This window comes from Chiloscyllium punctatum, chromosome 1 (genome assembly GCF_047496795.1).
Source record: "Chiloscyllium punctatum isolate Juve2018m chromosome 1, sChiPun1.3, whole genome shotgun sequence".
Lineage (NCBI taxonomy): Eukaryota > Metazoa > Chordata > Chondrichthyes > Orectolobiformes > Hemiscylliidae > Chiloscyllium > Chiloscyllium punctatum.
In genome coordinates this window covers 129,313,885-129,338,326 of record NC_092739.1, presented here as the reverse complement: position 1 = coordinate 129,338,326, position 24,442 = coordinate 129,313,885, and the positions used below count along the sequence as shown (strand labels likewise).

The following is a 24,442-nucleotide window of genomic DNA, read 5'->3' as shown; positions in this document are numbered from 1 at the left end:
ACTATAATCTGGTGTTGTGTGATTTTTAAATTAACAGTGCACATCTGGCCACATTTTGTTCCAATGTGCAGCAACTTACACCTGTATCCATTTTCCCCATTCATGGATTTTATGTTGCTGTGCATCCCAGCTATTTGTTTTCTGGACAGAACTTATCTTTCTTAGTTTTGCTTCATTGCAAATATGACATCAAGTTTAAATTGTTGATGCAATCAGTAATAAGAAGGCTCTTAGTACCAATCCTCCATACTATTCCATTCATTCTTTTTACAAGTTCAATATTATTCTAGTATCATCAATTTATTACATTTTTAATGTTTTATTTATTCCTAGGTTTCATCTCAAATTCTAATTGCTTTGAGCTTATTTAGCAGCTTTTAATACAGAATTAACCTTCTAACCTCTGTTGAGGATAATAAAACCATGTTGCTATCACAGAATGCATCTTTTAAAGTGAAAATATATTGAGATGTTAGCAGACCATAAAATCTGATCCAGCAACAAAAACCCTTTTGGCTACAGATTTCTCATACAGTCTCAAGATGTGTAATCCCGGTCATCCTCAGAATTTAGCTGCTTCCTGAGCCAAGGCTGTGCCTTGTAAAGTCAGTGTTTCTTCATATCTATTGGGTGAAGACTAACATCTGAGAGTGGCTACTTCATGAGGCAGCAAGATCAATCATCTATTCGGCACATCGGGCTGAAGGTAGTTGGAAATCTTTCTAGCTCTCCCAGCATTGAGATTATACATAAAAAAGTCTGGCACAGTAACAGATTCTTCGGTCAACTATGTTCCTGCCAACCATGATGTCATTCTAAAACCTAATCCTATCTGTCTTGCACATGATCCATATCCTGCTATTTTAGGCCTGTTCATTTGTCTGTCCAAATGCCTTTTCAACGTCGCTATGATATCTGCTTCTACCACCTCCCCTGGCAGCATGCTCCAGGCACCTACTATCCTCTGCATTAAAAAAATTGCCTTGACATCTCTTTAAACTTTCCCCTCTCAGCTTAAACTTATACCCTCTCGTATTTGGCAGTTCTACCCTTGGAAAAAGATTCCAAATATCCACCCTCCACTCAATTGAGGGGTACCCATAGGGAGGCCTCAACCGGGACCTTGGGTTCATGTCACATTACAGGTGATCACCATTGCACTACACACACACACACACACACACACACACACATACACATACACACACGGACACAGGCGTGCACACAGACACCCTCAATTTTATACAATTCTCTCAGATCATCTTTCACCCTCTGACGTTCTAGTGAAAACAATTTAAGCTGGTCTAACCTCTCCTTATAGTTAATTCACTCCAATCCAGGCAACATCCTGGCTAACCTCTTTTGCACTCTCTCTGAAGTCTCCACATCTTTCCAATAGTGTGGCGAACAGAAGTACACACAACACTCTGAATGTAGCCTAACTAAGTTCTGTACAAGTTCTATACAGCTGCAACATACCTTGCCAACTTTTTTATTCAATGTCCCGACCGATGAAAGGAAGTATACTGTATACTTTCTTTACCACCTTATCCACTAGTGTGGTCACTTTCAGGGAGTTACGAGCTTGCACCCCAAGATCCCTCTGCATATTAATGCTCTGAAGGGTCCTGCTATTTACTATATACCTTTCTCTAGCATTTGAGCTCTCAAAATGCATCAATTTATACTTGTCCAGATGAAACTCCATCCGCCATTTCTTCGCCAAACTTTCCAACTGATCTATATCCTGCTGTAGCCTTTGATATACTTCCTCACTATCCACAACTCCGCAAAAGGACCATCTACATTTCTATCCAATTAATTTATATGTATTATAAACAACAGAGGTCCCAGCAATGATCTTTACAGAACACCACTGGTCACAGACCTCCAGTCACAAAACAACTACCCTCTCTGTTTTCTATGATCAAGCCAATTTTGTACCCGACTTACTAGTGGATCCCAATGACTTAATCTTCTAGACCAGCCTACCATGAGGAATCTTCTCAAATGCTTCCGTAAAGTTCATGTAACACCCACGGCCCTACCCTCACTGATTACCTACAGAACTTCCTCAAAACTATGATCATTGGCATTATGATCAATGTTCCCAAAATGCTCCCCCACTGAAACTGAGATCACCTAGCCAGGCTCATTCCCTAACAGAAGGTCTAATAAGGCCCCTTCCCTAGTTGAACTATCTGTTTCGAGAAACCTTCCTGGATGCAGCTAATAAATTCTGCTCCATCCAAACCCCTGGCACAAAGGGACTCCCAGTCAATACTGAAGTAGTTAAGATCACCCACTGCAACACTCCTGTTGTTTTTAAGATCTTTCCTCAATCTTCTGCTAGCTAATGGGAGACTTACAGTATAGCCTTAATCACATAAATTACACCTTTCTTATTCCTGAGTTATACCCACACAACCTTGCATTTGTGACATTCTCCTTAATGAGTAATGCGTCTCCCCCACTGTTTTACATCTCTCTCTATTTAAACCCTGGATTGTCAATCCTCCCCTTCTCCTAACCAAGTTTCTGCAATCCCTATAACATCCTAGTCCCATGAACTAATCCAGGCTCTAAACTCACCTGCCTTACCTGTCACACTCCTTGCATAGAAATAAATACATTTCAGATCGGCTGATCCACAATGTTGATTAACTTGGCCCTGCCTGACCTTCCTATTAAACTTACCCTCTACATTCTCCTCAATCACTCCACATGTTGACTTACTGCTCTGGTTCCCACCCCTTTCCACACTAGTTTAAACCTTCCCAAGTGGTACTAGTAAACCTCCCTGCAAGGACATTGGTGCCCCTTCAGTTCAGGTATAACCCGTCCCACCTGTACAAAGCCTGTCCTGCTTGTACAGGTACCTCCTGCCCTGGCAGAGATTACAATGATTCAGATATCTGAAATCCTCCCCTTAAACCAGCTCTTTAGACATATATTCAATTGTACTACCTTCTTATATCTGGCCTCACTAGCATGCGACACCAAGAGTAATCTTGAGATTACAGCGCTAGAGGCCATGCTTTTCAACTTCCTACCTAACTCCATCGACTCTCTTTGAGTAGACCTAATCCTCATCCCTCTTCCTGTCTGTGTTGTTAGTATGAATATGGACCACTCTGGCTGCTCAGCCTCCCCTTTCAGAATATCTTGCACATGCTCAGAGACAACTTTGACCTGACACCAGGGAGACAACGTACCATCCTGAACTGTCACTTGTGGCCACTAAAACACCTATCTGTGCCCCGAACAATGGAATGTTCTATCTCTAACACTCACTTATACTTTGACCGTCCCTGCTGAGACAATGATGATGGAATTGATTTGGATGTTGTTTTCTCCTGAGAGGCCGTCACCTCCAACAGTATCCAAAATGGCATACTTTTTTGAGAAGGAAAGAGCCAAAGGGGACTCCTGTACTTCCTGCCCCTCCTGACAGTCACCCATCTATCTGGCTGAACCTTTAGTGTCGCACATTCCTGAAACTCCTATTTATAAAGCTTTCTGTTTCCTGTATGCTCCTTAATGAGTCCAACTACCACTCAAACTGATCCATGTGATCTGAGAAGAGCTGCAGTGGACACACTTTGTGCAAACACAGTTGTCAGGAAGGTCTGATTTCTCCTTGGTCGCACACATTTTATAGGAAGTGCATACCTGTTGGGGATGCTTTCTCCCAATAGTTGATTAATTGTCCTCCAGCATTCATCTCACTATCAACCTCGGAATCAGATTAGATGAAATAAAATTCTGATAGTTTCATGGTCACTATCATTGAGTATTAATTCAAAATTTATTCAAATGATTTAATTTACATTTCCTCGAATGTTGTAGTGGAATAGTGGAATGTAAACTCTTTTGTCCAGAGTGTTACTCCAAGTCTGTGAAGTAGTTGTCCTATATATAACAACCAGGCTACTTGCACCTGTCAATACTTCAAACTTGGCTCACAGACTAAGAGTTGTTCACTTAGCATGTTAACTGAGGTAGGCATGGAACTGCAACCAATTATGAGGTATAAACTTGTAGAGAAGAAACAAAATCTCTCCTTGTTTTCTACTTCTTCCTAGATCCATTCGACAAGAAGGGGAAATGGTGCAACTTTCTACACATCCACTCAAAGGTCAAAGAAAATTTGCATTGCTGCCCAGTGCCTATCTTGTGAGACTTTCTCACAGTAGACTATTTCTGACTTTTTAAGGACAAGTCCACATGTTTAGGTTATAGTCATTGAGTCATAAAGTCATTAAAAGCATTGAAACAGATCCTTCAGTCCAACTAGCCCACGTTGACCATGTTTCCAAACTAAACTAGTCCCATTTGCCTGCATTTGGCCTACATCCTTCCAAACCTTACCAATTATTGTAGTTATCCAAATGTCTTAAATGTTCGAACAGTACCTGCATCCCACCACTTCATCTGGCAGTTCATTCCACACACGAACTACTGTGTAAAAAAAAGTTGCCCTCATGTCCTTTTTAAAACTTTCTCCTCTCACCTTGAAACACGCTCCTAGTTCTGAATTCCTCCACTGTAGGGAAAAGACCCTTGCTGTTCATCTTATCTATTGCCCCTCATGGCCAAAAATATAAAGGAGGATAGTAAAAGCTTTTTTTTTTAGGTATGTGAAAGGCAAAAAAATGGTTAAGACTAAAATTGGGCCCTTGAAGACGGAAACGGGGAATATATTACGGGGAACAAAGAAATGGCAGAAGAATTGAATTGGTACTTCAGATCTGTGTTCACTGGGGAAGACACAAGCAATCTCCCTGAGGGAACAGTGGCTGAAGGACCTGAACTGACGGGAATTTATAGTTGCCAGGTATTGGTGTTGGAGAGACTGTTAGGTCTGAAGGTTGATAAGTCTCCGGGGCTTATGGTCTAGATCCCAGGGTACTGAAGGTGGCTCGAGAAATCATGGATGCGTTGGTGATCATTTTCCAGAGTTCGATAGATTCGGGATCAATTCCTGCGGATTGGAGGGTGGCTAATGTTGTCCCACTTTTTAAGAAATTACAGGAAATTATAGACCAGTTAGTCTGACCTCAGTGGTGGGAAAGATGCTGGAGTCAATTATAAAGGATGAAATTACGACACATCTGGATAATAGTAACACGATAGGTCAGAGTCAGCATGGATTTATGAAGGGGAAATTATGCTCGAGTAATCTTCTGGAATTTTTTGAGGATGTAACTCTGAAGATGGATGAGGGAGATCCAGTAGATATAGTGTACCTGGACTTTCAGAAAGCTTTTGATAAAGTCCCACATAGGAGGTTAGTGTGCAAGATTAGGGTGCATGGTATTGGGGGCAAAGTACTGACTTGGACTGAAAGTTGGTTGGCTGACAGAAAACAAAGAGTAGTGATAAACGGCTCCATTTCGGAATGGCAGGCAGTGACCAGTGGGGTACCACAGAGATCAGTGCTGGGACCGCAGCTTTTTACAATATATATTAATGATATAGAAGATGGTATTAGTAATAACATTAGCAAATTTGCCGATGATACTAAACTGGGTGGCAGGGTGAAATGTGAGGAGGATGTTAGGAGATTACAGGGTGACCTGGACAGGTTAGGCGAGTGGTCAGATGCATGGCAGATATAGTTTAATGTGGATCAATGTATGGTTATCCACTTTGGTGGCAAGAACACGAAGGCAGATTACTACCTAAACGGAATCAATTTAGGTAAAGGGGCAGTACAAAGAAATCTGGGTGTTCTTGTACACCAGTCAATGAAGGTAAGCATGCAGGAACAGCAGGTAGTGAAGAAGGCTAATAGCATGCTGGCCGTCATAACAAGAGGGATTGAGTATAGAAGCAAAGAGGTTCTTCTGCAGCTGTACAGGGCCCTGGTGAGACCACACCTGGAGTATTGTGTGCAGTTCTGGTCTCCAAATTTGAGGAAACACATTCTGGCTATTGAGGGAGTGCAGCGTAGGTTCACGAGGTCAATTCCTGGAATGGCAGGACTACCTTACGCTGAAAGACTGGAGTGACTGAGCTTGTATTCCCTTGAGTGTAGAAGACTGAGAGGGGATCTGATTGAGACATATAAGATTATTAAAGGATTGGACACTCTGGAGGCAGGAAACATGTTTCCGCTGATGGGAGAGTGACAAACCAGAGGACACAGCTTAAAAATACAGGGTAGACCATTTAGGACAGAGATGAGGAGAAACATCTTCACCCAGAGAGTGGTGGCTGTGTGGAATGCTCTGCCCCAGAGGGCAGTGGAGGCCCAGTCTCTGGATTCATTTAAGAGTTGGATAGAGCTCTCAAGGATCGTGGAATCAAGGGTTATGGAGATAAGCAGGAACAGGATACTGATTAAGGATGATCAGCCATGATCATATTGAATGGTGGTGCAGGCTCGAAGGGCAGAATGGCCTACTCCTGCACCTATTGTCTATTGTCTATTTTATAAACACCTATAAAGTCATCCCTCATACGCTACAGTTAAAAAAAGTCCCAGCCTCAAATCTTCCATTCCCATCAATCTGGTAAAACTTTTCTGAACCATTTCCAATTTAATAATATCCTATAGCAGGGTGACCAGAACTGCACACAGTATTCCAGAAGAGGCCTCACTAATATCCTGTACAACCTTAACACGACATCCTGACGCCTATACTTGAAGGTCTGGGCAATAAAAGCAAGCATGCTAAAAGCCTTCTCAACTACCTGTGACATAATTTCAAAGAATTATGTACCCAAACCCCTAGGTCTTTCTGTTCTACAACACTGCCCAGATGCCTACCATTCTTGAGAAATTATGCAATATATTAGCGTGGATGTGCACAAAAAAAAATGAAGCAAGTTGACAAATTTTGTCTTGCTCAATTTCTCTCACTGCCCTGAGATGAAGTTGCAGAAATTTCAGACAGTGCATGTTGCTCATTGTAATAATTAAATCAGACTTGGCTGATTCCATGCACTCTAGTGATAATGGAAATGCAGCAGCAGCTAAAGAAAAAAAATGCATGCTTACTGCAGAACTGGAATAGGTTAGATTCGTGACAGACAAAAGCTGTAGCCTGCATATATTACACAGATTTATATTTTAAAAAAGGATGAGCATCTGTTCATGGGTGCAATACGTTTTCAGCCATCTGTTATTCAATGTTATGTGACATTCCCTATATAGCATGCACCTCACCATAAAAAGCAAAATAACCAACTCATTAGAACTATGTACGTATGAGGAAGTCATTGTATGTATTGTGATACTGCTGCTGAATAATTGAAATGCAGGACAATGGTTAAACTCAAATACAGGAATTAGACTTATTTTCATGCATGTTGCGCAATGAAGATACCCTGTCAATGAAAAATGAGTCTTCCGATAACTAGCCAGCTGACTACACAAATTTTCCTTGAGGCAAACTGTAGAAGAGTGTTGCACAGTGTATCGACTCACCCACAACAGCAAGGAAATCATTATTTTAAGTACCACAGTTTGAGAATCTTCACACCACACTAACTTTATGTACAAATATGTTTATATTTAATATAATCCCATTTTATTATGAAATACTGCAATGCATGGCACTGCCTGCTATTCTACTTTCTGTTTAATATTTCTAAGACTTTTAGTTATCCACACTTGAAAGTCAAAAGAGTTTATCATAAATCCTAGCCAAGTTAATGCAGTTTCTGATTGTCAACATTCCTGAGTTTTCAAGAAGAAATGCAGAATGTTAAGATTTTCTTCTCATCAGTTATAAAGTTGGAGTCCTTTTGTGAATTTAACCCAACATTTGCTTTGGTACTGACTGTTCTTGCTGTGTGAAACCTAAGGGGAAGACAATCCCTTGGTTGACTATTTCTCACTAGCACTCCAAGGGAGTAACGTTAATTGCTCCTGGATTTGTTTTGGGTGCTATAATTCAAGTTTCAGAAAGAGGGGTGAACAAAATTATTAAAAATTACTTAAAGCAAGGAAAAGCTGGTATACTACAAAATGAAAGACTTCCAAGATTTTGACAGGATTTTAAACAAAAAAGGAAAGAGATAATAACAAACAAGCAAAAATAAAAAATTACTTTTCCTCAGTTGATGTTGAGATTAAACCAAATCATTTTACTCAGAGCTGAAAATGTGTTGCTGGAAAAGCGCAGCAGGTCAGGCAGCATCCCAGGAACAGGAGAATTGATGTTTCGGGCATGAGCCCTTCTTCAGGAATGAGGAAAGTGTGCCCAGCAGGCTAAGATAAAAGGTAGAGAGGAGGGACTTGGGGGAGGGGCGTTGGAAATGCGATAGGTGGAAGGAGGTCAAGGTGAGGGTGATAGGCCAGAGTGGGGGTGGGGGCGGAGAGGTCAGGAAGAAGATTGCAGGTTAGGAAGGCGGTGCTGAGATCCAGGGATTTGACCGAGACAAGGTGGGGTGAGGGGAAATGAGGAAACTGGAGAAATCTGAGTTCATCCCTTGTGATTGGAGGGTTCCTAGGCGGAAGATCTCCGATTTCTCCAGTTTCCTCATTTCCCCTCCCCCCACCTTGTCTCAGTCAAATCCCTCGAACTCAGCACCGCCTTCCTAACCTGCAATCTTCTTCCTGACCTCTCCGCTCCCACCTCCACTCCGGCCTATCACCCTCACCTTGACCTCCTTCCACCTATCGCATTTCCAACGCCCCTCCCCCAAGTCCCTCCTCCCGACCTTTTATCTTAGCATGCTGGACACACTTTCCTCATTCCTGAAGAAGGGCTCATGCCCGAAACGTCGATTCTCCTGCTCCTTGGATGCTGCCTGACCTGCTGCGCTTTTCCAGCAACACATTTTCAGCTCTGATCTCCAGCATCTGCAGCCCTCATTTTCCCCTCATTTTACTCAGAACAAAGAATGAAAGGCAAAATAATATTAATTTTCAAGAATACATATTTCTCAAGTTTTCTTCCTCCCATATCATGTAAAATCAGGTGAGGGGTGCTGACTATACAAGCCCTCCATTCATGATTTAAATTAGTATAGTGAGTGGTAGAGAGAAGCAACATTAATTTATTTAACCATTACTCAGTTATGACACAGAAATGGCAGGTCAAGAGAAGTGCTGTAGCTGCAGAGTGGTGGAGCTCCTTGGATACTAGTGTGATCCACGGCAAGCACATTAGTAGCAAGTGTTTGAGTTTAAGTTGTTCAAGTTTCAGAGTTTGTGACCTGGAGGTTGAATTGCAGACACTGCAATACATTAGGGAAGGAGGTGGTCACAATATTTGGGATGGTGTTTTCTGATTTGATAACTGGTCAGGGTAAAAGCATGTGACTGTGAGTAAGACAGGTAAAGGGACTCAGAAGGCAAGAATACAGGAGGTTCAGCCTTTGCAATTGCCCAACAGGTTTGAGTTCTTTCAACTTGTTTGGATGTGAATGATGGCTTTGGGCTAGATGAGTTAACTGACCCTGTCACCATAGCACAAGAAACCATTCAGTGGAGGAAGTAAAAAGCAATGTAGTGATGATAGAAGACAGTGCAGTGAGGGGGATTGACAGTATTGTTGCAAAGAGCAAGAGAGAATGCAGAAGGCTGCACTGCATGCCAGGAGTTTGGATTTGGGACATGTGTTTAAGCGTGGAGAAGTGGGCGAGGTGGATCCAGCCATTGTGGTCCATATATGTACCAACACCACTGTTAGGACAACAAAGGACGTTCTGTGTAGTCAGCAAAGAGGTAGACATCAAAAGCCAAACATAAAAATAACAAGTATTTGAGACATTTGAAAGTTGAAAAAGAGTAATTAAGGCTAGAGAAACGAAAAACAAAGAAATTTCACAACTAGGAAGGAAAATTGGAATTTATTGGAATTTATTGGAAGTACAACAAAAAGGAAATCTCATTACAATTTTATAGTGCTTTAGAGATACCACAATTCTGGATTTTACAGAACATTGTGTTTGCCTTATCTTACCCCCCTCCATCATGAAGTCAGAAGTAGAGCTGTTCACTGATAACTGCACAAGATTAATGGCTCTTCAGAAACCAAAACAGTCCACAGCAAGACGTGAGCAACATCTAGGCTTGAGTTGGTAATTGGCAAGTAACATTCATAAGTTCCACACAATGACCATATCCAACAAGACAGCATTTAATCATCAGCCTTTGAGATTTAATGGCATTACCACCAGTGGGCAGCACAGTGACCCAGTGGTTAGTACTGCTGTCTGACCACACCAGAGACCTGGATTTGATTCCAGCCTTGAGTGAGGAGTTTGCATGTTCTCCCAGTGTCTGCATGGGTTTCCAAAGGGTGCTCCAGTTTTTTTGACAGTCCCGAGACAGGCAAGTTAGGTGGATTGGCCATCCTAAATTGCCCATATCGTCAAGAGGTGTGCAAGTTAGGGGGCAAATGCAAGGTTACAGGGATTGGCTGTGGGCTGGGTTTTGGTGGGATGGTCTTTGAAGGATCAATGCAGACTCGATGGGATAAATGTTCTCTTTCTACAAGGTTGCACAGAACCCTCAACTATAAACATCTTGGTGGATATCCAATTATCAAGAAATAAACAGAGACCAACCTCATAAATACTGTGACTGGCAGAGCAGGTCAAAGGCAAGGAATCCTTCAGCCAGTAATTGACCTCCTGACTCCCCATTTCCTGCTTACCATCTACAAGGCACAAGTCAGGTATGTGACTCCCATTGGTCTGGATGGGTGTAGCTCCAACAACATTCAGGAAAAGCTTGACATTATCCAGGACAAAGCACTCTGCTTAACCAGCACCCAACCCATTACCTGCAACATTCACTCTTCTCCACCAACACAAAGTGGCAGCAGTGTGTACCATTTGACAAATGCTAAATCACTTAGACACCTTCAACAGCAATTTTACAACCCACAGCCTCTATCATCTAGAAGGACAATGTCAATGTCAGCAGATGCAAGGGTACACCAGCACCTGTGAGTTTACCTCTAAGCCACTTACCATCCTGACATGGAAACATATTGTCGTTCCTTCATTAATATTGGGTCAAAATCCTGGAAATCCCTTCTTTACAGCTCAGTGGGTGTTCATATACCACAACAATAGCAGCAGTTCAAGTAGGCATCTCACCAGCACCTTCTACGGGTCAACTAGGGATGGGCAAAACACTAGCTCAGCCAGTGAACAAATTAAAAATAAACTCGAGAAGTTCAGAATGATTAGCAGCACTATAGTCTTAGGATCACTTGGTTTTAACATTGGTCACTGCCGTAACTACTCCAAGTTCTCCTAAGAGCAATTTAGAGGCTGGACTGAAGCCAATTCCAGGATATTGTCAAGGTCTGGCTGGTAGGCCCCAAAAAAGAGCTTGAGGGATCTTTGGTCTGGAACTGAGAGAGCACCATGGTATGGTTAAATGATGATTTGATGTTGTTGATAGTGAATACCTTCTATGGCCACAAGAGTCAATCAAAGGATACCTTCCTCCTTGCCTGAAACTAGCCACCATTAAAATCACCCAGCAAAATCTGCTGGCCCAAACACCCATTAGTTTCTACACGGATGGGTAAAATACTGCTGTTAGTGACAGGAAGCTCTATAGTGGCCTTTTATTGGTCACTTAAGGGCCTTCAATAGGCCTTAGGACTGACTATCCAATGCCCTACAAAATTGGAGAGAGGTCCGCTTTATTTTACAACAGTGACACCACCTCCTGAACACACACTGTGCCCCAACAGCCTTTTCTCTCTGACCCCTCCCACCTTCAAACATGCTGGCCAGAAATCATAAAATCCAGCGCCTTGAGCACTGTGTACAGCTTTGGTCTCTTTATTTAAGGAAGGACATACACACATTGCCAGTAGTATGAAGCAGACTCACTAAGTTGGTCCCTGCACTGAGAGGCCTGTCCTATGAGGAGAAACATTACCTGAGAAGCACTTTGGGTGGAGGGACGGGTAGTACTAAAGCAGCAGGGAGGCTGCAAAAGGAATTAAGACAGGTTAGGAGAGTTGGCAAAGAACTGGAAGATGGAATACAACGTTGGAAAGCGGAGGTCGTACACTTTAATAGGAAGAATAGATGCATATACTATTTTCGAAATGAGGAGTTGGTTCAGAAATCTGAAGTGCAAAGGGTCTTGGGAGTTCTAGTTGAGGATTCTCGTAAGGTAGGTTGAGTTGGTAGTTAGAAAAGGAAATGCGGCATTTATTTCAACAGGAATTGAATGTAAAAGCAGGGATGTACTTCTGCAGCACTGTAAGACTCTGGTCAGACCAGGAATAAAAGGCTTAACATATGAGGAACGTTTGAGGTCTCTGAGTCGATACTCGATGGAGTTTAGAAGGATGAAGGGGGGGGGGGGGGGGGTATCTAATTGAAATTTACAGAACATTGAACAGCCTGGACAGAGTGGACATTGGGATGATGTTTCCATTAGCAGGAAAGACTAGGACCTCAGGGCACAGCCTTCGAGTAAAAGGAAGACCCTTTACAATGGAGTTGAGGAGAAACCTTGTCAGCCAAAGAATGGAGAATCTGTGGAATTCCTTGCCACAGAAGGTGGAGGAGGCCAGTTCCTTGAGTATATTTAAGACAGAGACAGGTAGGTCCTTGATTGTCATGGGGATCAAAGGTTATGGGGAGAAAGCAGGAGAATGAGGTTGGTAGACACGATTGAATGATGGAGCAGACCTGATGGGCCGAATGGCCTAATTTCTGCTCTTAAGTCTTATGTTCTTAGACTGTTTGGAGTTAGAAGAATGGAGGAGAAATTAAGGGAAATAAGTTTGTAAATACAGTGGAAACTCGATTATCCAAATGAGATGGGCAGGCACTATTCCGTTCGAATAATCAATTATTCGGAAAATTGATTAAATACCTTTCCTCTGCGGCTCGGAATTTTAAAGTCTACTATCCATTCAGGAGACTAGCAGCATGCTGCGCACGAGCCCCCGCCCCCAACACTGCTCTCCCTGTCCAGCACCGACCCTAACCCAGTCCAAACCCGACCCCGCACCCAACCCGGTCAACCCTGCTCCCCAACCCGGTCCGACTCCGCCCTGCAGCCCCACCACAAAGCACACAAGCCCCTGCCCCGAACACAGCCCGCTGTCAACCCCCCCCCCCCCCCCCCCCTCCCCCAAACTCCGGGGAAGCCGGACTGTAAACCAACAAGATTGCTGTTGCTGCAGCTGCCTTTGTGGGTAAGTCTCCAATTAGCGCACAGACACAACTTTTTACTGTAAAGTTTTGACTGGTTCCACTTTTGCCCTGCACAGGACAATGTTGGAGAGATTATTCCTGGGAAGCAGTGGGGGTTGGTGTTGGCGGGGTGGGGTTAGGGCACACCCCTCTGTAGGACTCCAGGGAAAGTGTGGGGAGAGAGAGAAAGGGCAGGAGGTCAGTCAATCACTGTAACAAAAGATGCAATCACTGTTGGAAACACGTCTTTAATGTAACGTTTCTACTGAGACCTTCGGATAATCCAATTTTCAGATAATTGGTATTTGGATAATCGAGGCTCCCCTGTATTTGGAAATCTCTACCCAAAGGGGTTATGGATGCATTGCTGTTGAAAATATTTACAGGTTATGTAGACAGATTTCTGGTCTTTCTGGGAAGCAAGGGATGAGGAGAGCAGGCAGAGAACAGGAACTGAAGCAGGAAATCAAGTGCGATTGTACTGAACAGTAAAGCAAGCCCTTAAGGCCATACAGTCAACTGTTGCTCTTAGTTCGAAAGTTCCTACCAAAGTAAAAGTTGATCATCTGCTGTTACAAATGATAAATTTCAGTGAAGCATAGGCATCTCAAACCTTAGCCACTGATGACATTCAGGTAGGAGAACCCAACAGTCTGCATTAGTGTGGTTGCCTACCAAGAGGTTTTCTGCCCATCCATGTCTCCTGTTGTACCTACTGCTCATGCTCTTAAATGTGCTCAATTCCGAGATGGTGGTCTATGGGACTATATGTGAAAGAACTGGCTGGTGCACAAACCATCAAGTTACCAAAACGTATTTGTACACCAGCCCAAGCAATCTATGTAAACTATGTAAACTTGTAGCAAGAATGAATAGCGCATCCAAACATTGCAGCGAAGCTCAGTTACAAACCAACTGGTTGTTGAAAATCCCTTTAAACAGACTCAGTAATGTGTTGCTTCATGTTTCTGTGGAAATTTGCAGGTTTCGACTTCCAAAATTGCGAAACGATGTCAACATTGGGCTGCATGTTAATTGGTGTCATGATGTGCGTGCTCTGCATACTTTCAGTGGATGTCAGTATAGTAACCTGGGGCGGTACGGTGGCTCAGTGGCTAGCACTGCACCCTCACAGCACCAGGGACTCAGGTTCAATTCCAGCTTCGGGCAACTGTCTGTGTGGAGTTTGCACATTCTCCCTGTGTCTGCGTGGGTTTCCTCCCACAGTCCAAAGATGTGCAGGTTAGGTGAACTGACCATGTTAAATTGCCCATAGTGTTAAGTGTATTAGTCAAAGGGAAATGGGTCTGGGTGGGTTACTCTTCGGAGGGTCAGCGTGGACTTGTTGGGCTGAAGGGCCTGTTTCCACACTGTAGGGAAATATAATCTAATCAAAAACCCATTACCAACATGCCACCTAATGCACAGCATGCTACTTCAGAATATGTAGGACAAAATGTGCAAAAACAAATGCTATTGATCCCAATTTCACTCCTTACAGTTTCAATCGGGGGAAAGAAGCACAGACAGAAGCCATTAAACAACTCACTGTCCAAACTACTCCTCCCTTTTGTTAATGTAGAAGTGTAACAGTAGAAGATATATGGTCGTCCTCCGACTCAGTTAAACTGTCCCAAGGTCTCTCTCTCTCAACAAAATCACCTTGTGCAGACATCCCCGGCAAACCTGTGGAACTACTTTAGCTCTGAACTTTAAATGACACAAAATCTATTTTCAAACTATTAAAGTTAGTTTACTTTGACAGTTTCCTTCACTTACAATAAAGCTAACTGACAGCAACAATCCTCAAATGCACTGATTTGGAAATTGGAAAATCAAGATTCTCTACAACTGCAATTTTAGGGGGGTTTATTTAGTTTTGTAGGGCAGAAACATGAAGTGATGTGAAGGGTCAGAGTTTGGAAAACTCAATTCACTCTGAAAGAATTGGCTAGTGATTAGCTTCTTGAGAGGTCATATAGTGTTCCCACTCAACTCAATTTAAAGGCAAAAGGTGCTCTTGGGAGCTTGTCTCTACAAATCTGGTTCAATTCTGCCAGGACCTTTTCAAATGGTTTGGCTTCTATTATCCTAGCTCATGCAGAAGAATTAGACCATTGAGACAGCATTTAACTCTCCAATTGCCCCTTTATCTCATCTGTGAGGGTGAGGAATATACCATCACCAACGCTTTTCCAATTTATTCAGACACAGATGTGAATTATTAAACATTCTTTGCATGTGTTTAATGTATCTTCAAAACTTTCAACATCAAGAATTTTGTCAATGAAATTTATACAGCTGCTGAACTATTAGAATAACGTGATTGTTTTGAAACCTTCGCACTCAAAAGGATACTTGAATACTGAACAATAATGCATCATAAACCTCAAGATTCTACCTATAACTCTTTCTACCGTGAGTGAAAATAATCCCCATAAGATTCCTAAAGAACTTGCAATCAATTATTTTGAACATTCTACTCATTTTCCAACTTAAAATAGTCATGTTGATTCATAGCTCCTGCTGACTCCATCCTAATTCGTACCAAATCCCATTCACACATCCCTCCTGCATGGACCATCAGTTAAACAAGGTCTCAATTTTAAAATTTTCATCCTTGTTTTCAAATCTTTTTGTGGCACAGTCCATTCAGGCCCCTGTGATCTCTTCCAGACTCCCAAACCTCTGAGATATCTATAGTTCTCCATTTCAACCTCCTGCGCATCGCAAATTATGATTGCGCCACGTGGTAGCCAATCCTTCAGCTGCTTAGGCTCCTTTCACCTTCCCACATCTCTACCTTGTGTTCACTCTTTAAAACACTAACCTAAACCTTTGATTTTGTTTTGAGTCACCTATCTTAATATCTCTAAGTGACTTGGTGTCATATTTTGATTTTAAATGCATCTGTGAAGTACCTTGGGAACCAGAGGCAGCTTTCCTTCTTCTGCTCACAAGAATGCTATTTAAAAAATGTTTCAATACTTATGAATTTCTAGACCTAAATCCATGTGATAAAAGCTTCCTCCAGCAACGTGATCTCAGTGTCTGACTTAACCCATCATTAAAATCACATTATATTGCTATCCTAAGTATTAAATATTTAAGAGGCTCCTCCTGCTTGCAACAGATCTTTCACATCTTCCAAAACAATGATTTAACAGCCAGCAACAGTATGCCACAAACAGGGAGGTAAAATGGTGCCTCTAAGTTAACTTCCACATGCCTTGATTCATCAGACATTTGGACTGCAATTTGGTTTCAACCTTTTATCAGAAGTGTATTTTGTAATATAACTGTTCAGTGAGATTAGGTCTATTTAAACAGTGGTAATTCAGTCTTTAATCAACTGTTTAAAAATTAGCAAGATAAACAGCATGTCATGTCCAGTGTTCCAATACACGTGTTCAAGCCCTCATCATCATGTTAGTAATAATTATCAACATATGGTATTATTTCTTCAAAGGAAAAAGGTCACTATTTCAAGTAACAGCATGGCAGTAGGCACAATGTTTAAACCATTAGTTAGGTTTCTTATCAATAGTATTTTAGAAGTTCAGGGTGATGTGGTAGCTACCACTCAGTCTCTGCTTGTTTTCACTTGTAAGTCACTTCATGGACTCCATTTTCTGTGTTACTAGCCCTGAGGAGGCATTGAAGACTAATGGCTGTTCAATCCCATTTCAGAAACAGGGAAATAGCAAACATCACAGAATCTGATTACTATCTATTTGAACAATTATTTCTTTTGCAAACTATATTTAATAAAAATAATTATAGCTTATTTAAGGTGCCCTGATTGGTGGATATATAACTGTTTAACAAAGCAATGTATACAGTGCTAGATTACTAACATTCTGTAGCGCAGATAATGAATACAAGAATTCTTAATGTTTTAATTGATTTCTTCACTAATAAGTTACAACTAAAGTTCAGAAGAATTTTGACAAAATGAAGGCTTTTAAATCACTTAAATTCACATTGATAGTAATACATTTCTTATCAATGTAACCTACCCTTAATGCATTCAGACAACTCATCAGTAACTTTCCAAATATATCCATAACTCCTTCAGATAATCTCATCAACAACAAATTTAAATTTAAAACTTAAGTTATACTTTGAAGTAAATTCACAATACACCTTTCACAGAACAATCTTTCCAAAGAGGAATCACTTTTAATTTATTTTACACCGGGGTATTACTTAATGAGACTGCAGACTTACATAAAATGCACACGACTCCTTTGCAAACTTCCCCATAGTAGCATGGTTCTCTTTTTAATTTCACTGGCAGTGGGATACCACACAGATTATATTTTTTCCAACACTGGTTGAAGGTGTCACTAAACGAACTTTCTGCTTATTTAGATCAATATTAAAAACCAAAATTATTACTTTATCATTACATGTAATCAACTTTCACCACACTGAGCCAATTACTGTACTTTCTGAGTAGTGAATGGGTTTCCTAATCTAAATTCTAATCACCCTGTCATTCACAACAGACTTAGTAATGCTTCACTAGCACAGTATTCACATGCAAAACACCCATAAATAGGCCAATTACAATCCATCTCCTGTTCTTCAGTTAACCCGCTGAGAACTGAAGGACTATTGCAGCAGCCAGACGCTAAATAATAATAATAAAAAGAACCTCTTTTGTAAATTAGTGAACATGTCTATACGCCTGAATTTCTTTCACAGAGTGCGACAAAGCAACGCCTACTGTCTCAGTTGAAAGAAACCAAGTATACGCCAAAGGGAGCACGGCAGACAACTCCTGTGAAGTGGAAAATAAATCAATTCATAACACTCATTTTGTTGATAACTCAACTTTTACTTGTTATGAAAAGAAATAAATTAGTTATGAAGTAATTATTTTTGTTGATTCATTTTAGACAAAAATGTGTTTGAGTTTCGAACAGTAATATAAAATGCACAATTTTAGTAGCAATCAAGTTCTCTTGCTGAAATGGCAAATTCTATAATCTTAATGGAAGTGAAGTTCACAGCTCAGAACTTAATGTGGAAACTGTTCACTTTTTAAAAAAAATAATTCAGGGAATGTGGGCTTCTCTGAATGGGCCATAAAATCATAAGATATAGGAGCAGAATTAGGCCATTTGGGCCATCATGTCTGCTCTGCCATTCTATCGTGGCTGACATGTTACTCAACCATTCCTGATGAAGGGCTTATGCCCGAAATGTTGACTGTCCTGCTCCTCGGATACTGCCTGACTTGCTGTGCTTTTCCAACACCAAACTCTGTGACTCATGTTTCTCAACCTCATTCTCCTGCCTTCTCCCCATAACCTTTGATTCCTTTATCAATCAAGAACCTATCCATCACTGCCTTAAATACATTCAAAGACTTGGCCTCCACTGCGACAATGAGTTTCACAGATTCACCACCCTATGGTCAGTACGTATTGCCCATCCCTAAATGCTCTTGAGAAGGCAAGTGATGTTTTACCTTCTTGAACCATGCATTCCCCATTAGTTACAAAACCACCTGCAGCATATTAGGGAAGGAGCTCCAGATTTTTGATCAAGTAAAGGAACTTGATATTACTGTATGTGAAAATTGTAGTTGTTACTGGCTTCTGATTCTCATTTATACACAAATATAGAATGCCTCACTATATAGGTGGGTATTCTTCACCTGCAATTGTTTCAGTTCTGATAAATATGGAAATTTAAGCAAGACACTCCTCCCTTCAATCTATTCAGTTGGATCATGGCCAAATTGCATTTACCCATCTTTATTCCATTTCTTTTCATAAGCTTCCCCAATAAAAATCTATTGATCAAAGTTTAAACTGCACAATTAATCCAGTACTGAGGAACCTCAATTATCTGAATATCAATTAGCTGAATATCAATTATCTGAACATCGGATTATCCGAAGGGGATCTCAAGGTCCCGATGGAAACATTACGTCAAAGAGTAGTTTCAACCCTGAAAAGCATATTTTCTTTACAGGTACAATGATTAAAAACAAACAAGCTCACTGAAATGCTGCCGAGCACAGTCCAGGCACCCACTCCAAATGACTGACCCCCTGCCCTTGCTCTCTCCCGATACTTTCCCTGGAATTCTATATAGGGGTCCCTTCCCCAGATAATCTCTCCAATATTGTCCTGTACAAGGCAGAGATGGAACCTGTCAAAACATTGCAGTAAAAAGTTGTGTGTGTGTACGCGCTATTTGGAGACTTACCCCACAAAGGCAGCAGCAGTCTTACTGCTGGTGTCCAGTCTGGCTGCCGAGGGGGGTGCAGACGGGGAACGGACGATGGGTGAGGACAGATGGGGTGTGGGCAGACGGATGGGACGGGACAGGATTGGGGGGGGGGGGGGGGGGGGGGTGTGGTGCTGGGATGGGAGGTCTCGCGTGGAGTGTGTTTGCCTAGTCTCCTGAATGGGGAGCAAACTTCACAGAAAACTCTGAGCCGCATAGGAAATAAATTAACCGAATAATCAATTATCCAAACAAACTAGGTCCCACCCATCTTGTTCGGATAATCAAGGTGCTTCTGTATTAATTCTTGTCTAGTATGGAAAACATAAAATCACTCCAGTATTTCTTTTGAAGAATCCGTGCTTCACATTACAGAGCAACTAGTTAACTCAGCTTGTACCCACTCACCCCTTGTAACCCAAACAGAAGTAGCATTACAGCCTTTGTTCAAACATAGGTAAGAGAGCTGAATTTCAAATGTGAGGAGACAGCGATCTCCATCAGCATCGAGGTAATATTTGACTGAGTATGGTATCAAGGACCTTTAGTAAAACTGGAATTAAGGGGAAAATTGATTATAGTTATATCTGACACATAGGAAGACGGTTGTGGTTGTTGTAGATCAGTCATCCCAACTCCAGGGCATCGCCGAAGGAATTCCTCAGAATAATGAAACAGCATCAGCTGCTTCATCAATGACCTTTCTTCCCTCAGAAGATCAGAAGTGGGCATGTTTGCTGATGACTACACAATGTTCAGTATCATTTATGGCTCTTCAGGTACTGAAGCAGTCCATGTTTAAGTGCAGCAGGTCCTGGACAATACCAGAAAAATAGTGGCCAATAACAATTGCATTACATGAGTGTCTTTCAATGAGGAGTCTAATCATTGTCCCTTGACATTCAATAGCATCACAATCGCTGAATTCCCGCTATCAAAATTGTGGGAAATGTAGACCAGAAACTGAACTGGACTAGCCATACAAATATTACAACGAGAAAGGTCAAAGGCTAGGAGTCCTGCAGCAAGCAACCAACTCCTGGCTTCCGAAAACTGTCCACCATCTACAAGGCACAAATCAGGAGTGAGTTGGAACATTCCCCACTGGCCTGGTTGGTTGCAGCTTCAACAACACAAAACGTTTGACACCATCCAGGACAAAGTAGCCTGCTTGACTGGCATCCCATCCATAGACATTCACTTCTTCCACCAAAGATGCTCAGCTCAGTAAGAACACTGTGCACCATCTCCAAGATATAATAAAGAATTTCACCAAGGCTCCTTAGACAGCAGCTTTCAAACTCATGACCACCATCATGTAGAAGGAAAAGGATAGGAGATAAACTGGAACACCACAACTTGCATGTTCTCCTCCAAGACACTCATCATCCTGACTTGGAAATATACCACTGTTCTTTCAGTGGCACTGGGTGAACATCCCTAATGTGAATCCATCTGCAGCAGTTCAAGAGGGCAGCTCAGGACCTTCTCAAGGGTTACGAGGGATAGATAATAAATGCTGGCCAAGTTGTGGTGCCTACATCCCATGAATGTTTTTTTTAAAAAGTGTTCTTGTTCAGGTATTTGCAATGTTCAAGACGGCTGATAGGATTTCTCTTTCTACCTTACGTGCTTGAGTGGGGCAATCCAGAACAAGAGTATTTTTCTGTTCTCTTGAATAACGGCAAGAAAGTCGAGAAAATCCTGCGAAAATGAAAAGATCAGACTCTTGATGTTGAGAAAAGAACTTAATATTTTCCCCTTGGATTTAAACTGCAAATCCTGAATCTCACTTATGAGTGGCCATGGGTCCTTTCCACCACCCTCGTTGGTGAATGAAAGAGCTAACTAGCCTTCCGGAGCATTTGTTTGAGGATAACTATTGGCAGTGTGGTGGGTCAGTGGTTAGCACTGCTGCCTCACAGGCCAGGGTTCGATTTCACCCTTGGGTGATTGAGAGTTTGAGTGTTCTCTGCATGCCTATGTAGATTTCCTCCGAGTGCTCCCGTTTCCTCCATTAGTCCAAAGATGTGCATGTTAGGTTAATTGGCAATGCTAAATTGCCCTGTAGTATCCAGGAATGTGAAGGTTAGGTGGATTAGTCATGGGAAACTCAAGGATACAGGGATCGGGTAGTGGGTTGGGTCTGGATGAGTTGCTCTTTGGAGGGTTGGTATGGACTCGATGGGCTGAATGGCTTGCTTCCACACAGTAGGGATTCTGTGATGCTGTAAACATTGCAGGACCAGTGTGAAGGACAGTTCCTGCTGTGCAGCATCTGAAATGGCGCACATTTGGAATTTAAATACGGTACCAGTGAGAGTAACTCTGCAAAAATCTCTCGCTTAAAAAAAAAGAAAATTCAGCCCGTAATTGCAAAGTTGCAGCCAAACCATTCATGGATGATGCCAGGAAGCATACCTTCACACAATAATTGTTGAAATCTGGAATTCACGCCTCAGAGAAAGTTGTTGAGAGTAGATCAATTGAAAATTTCAAAGCTGTGAGTGATAGATTGCTTTTAGACCAGTGGATTAAAGATTATGTAGCTCAGGTGGGTAAATGGAGTTAAGGTAGAGATCAGCTATATCAAATAGACTGGTCAGACAGGGCTTGAGGAACTGAGTGACCTCCCCTTTCACCTACATTTCAGTAAGAAGCTGGATCAGGTGGTCTCTCACTCATTGTAAAATCCGGAATTCATGCCAGTTCAGTTGCAGTTCATTTTGACATGAGTGCAGCCTACAAACTATATTTCAGCAATGCAAATAATGAAGTCTAACTCGAGCTTTGATCCAATTCCAGCAAAGAGATTTTGATAGAAGAAAAATCCCCCTTCTTTTTAAGAAGGACGGAGGCAAAGGATGGGAGATTGGATAACAGTGATATTTACACTACCACAGAATGGAAAGAATTACTGGTCATTGCTCAGGCCATTATCCTGCTTTGTTATTGATCTAAATTATCTTAGAAGTTGGCAACTTCAGTCATGCGCACTAACATACAGAACACAGTAAACAGTAGCAATGACTACACCAATTTCCAAAATTTTAACAAGGATGAGAAATTGTCATTGGCTCAAACAATACACGTTAAGATTGTTGAGAATAAAATTCCAATCACTGATAATAATATTTATAATTTTGAATGTATTTTGCACTGAGGATGTATTTTTCAATTCCTGTCTTAGTACCATCCACATACAAGCTTTTCAAAATTCACACACAGATCTGTATTTTCATCACTTTTTAAAAATTCTTTGGGAAATCACCAACTAGGCCATTTATTGCCTGCCCCCAATTGCCGAGGAGAAGTTGTTGGAGATGCCATAATGAACCACTGTAGCATCTGGGATGTAGTACACCCATCATGTTGACTGAATCAGAGTTCCAGGATTTTGACTCAACAACAGTAAAGAAATAGGAGAAAGTGAGGGCTGCAGATGCTGGAGATCAGAGCTGAAAATGTGTTGCTGGAAAAGGGCAGCAGGTCAGGCAACATCCAAGGAGCAGGAGAATCGACGTTTCGGGCATGAGCCCTTCTTCAGGAATGAGGAAAGTGAGTCCAACAGGCTAAGATAAAAGATAGGGAGGAGGGTCTTGGGGGAGGGGCATTGGAAATGCGATAGGTGGAAGGAGGTTAAGGTGAGGGTGATAGGCCGGAGTGGGGGTGGAGGCAGAGAGGTCAGGAAGATGGTGCTGAGTTCGAGGGTTGTGATAGAGACAAGGTGGGGGGAGAGGAAATGAGGAAACTGGAGAAATCGGAGTTCATCTCTTGTGGTTGCAGGGTTCCTAGGCAGAAGATGAGGCGCTCTTCCTCCAGCCGTCGTGTTGCTATGGTCTGGCGATGGAGGAGTCCAAGGACCTGCATGCCCTTGGTGGAGTGGGAGGGGGAGTTGAAGTGATGAGCCACGGGGTGGTTGGTCTGGGTGTCCCAGAGGTGTTCTCTGAAACATTCCGCAAGTAGGTATCCTATCTCCAGTAAAGAAATGGCAATATATTTCCGTGTCAGCATTATGGGGCTTGGAAGGGAAAGCCTCCCTGTACATGGTCGAAGTCGCTGTTTTCTACTCAGATCAGCGACCAGTACGAACTGGCATTGGGAGGCCAAGGTAAATCATGGCAAGAGCACGGCCATGTTCTTTGGGAACTGAGCCAACCAATCCTTCTTTTCCTTCACTATCAGGACAGATTACCTGAACGTGCTGAGAATAGGACTCGGAGGGGCCAGGGTGCACACAAAATCTTGGGAGGAGTGCATCGTCAAAGTAAAACAAAAACTAGAATTTGGGAGCACCACTCCCTCTTCATGTGGGTCAAAAACGTTATCATCAGTTGTGAGGTGCTCTCTCTGTTGTTGCATGTAGCACAGGTCTGTCCCATTCCCTGAAACTGTGCTGTTTCAGTCACCTGAGCCATCTTCTATTCCATCTGGAAACCTAAGATGGACCAGGTCTGCAGGAATTCTATGTACAAAACTCTGGATAGGAGAGGGAGGAACATACCCAATGTTGCCCTCACCCTGATGGCCATCTTTGCCTGTGGCTGCATCAAGCTGTGCAAGAAACCCTTGGCATGCAAACACCAAGTGTCACTATGTACTGAGGTTCTGCCTGCCCCCAGGGTTGTGAAGGATAGGACTGGCCTCGCTGCTGGCTGCTGTTCTGAATCATCTGTCCTTCATGGAGAAATTTGCAAAGAAAAATACCTTGACCACCAGTCCATCAGGAAGTGGTCAGCACACAGGGTTCTCAAGATGCTGCAGGAAAAGGAGGGTGAATCCTGTTGCACGTTTCTCTGAACAGATTGTCAAAGTGATTTGGCCGAATGCTTCATCACCATAACTTTCCAACAAGCACCAAGACATCACGTTGCTGGTGGGGAGAAGGACACGATCTGTGAGATCCTTCATGTATGCCCGGTCAGTCTGCACCATCACACGTTGCCCTCGGTTGTAGAGACAGTCACACACTTCCTTCTAGAATGTGCTTTTGCAAAGGACATCTGGAGAAAGAACCAGTGGCTTATGTTCATCCCAAGCAGTTCCAAGATCATGGAAC

The 24,442-nt window shown here is 42.2% G+C and overlaps 1 protein-coding gene across 11 annotated transcripts in view; it reads right to left on the bottom strand.

The window, feature by feature from the left end:
- Positions 1 to 24,442, bottom strand: part of LOC140479798 (transcription factor 4-like) — a 607,832-nt gene that overhangs the window by 242,762 nt on the left and 340,628 nt on the right. The window contains exon 1 of one of the 11 annotated variants that reach the window (XM_072574063.1): positions 17,368 to 17,523. The exons of the other annotated variants lie outside the window; for them this stretch is intronic. Coding sequence (XP_072430164.1) covers positions 17,368 to 17,403 — 36 coding nt within the window. The 5' untranslated portion in view covers positions 17,404 to 17,523. Of the gene's footprint in view, positions 1 to 17,367; positions 17,524 to 24,442 lie in introns of those variants that run through there. 11 annotated transcript variants of the gene reach the window in all.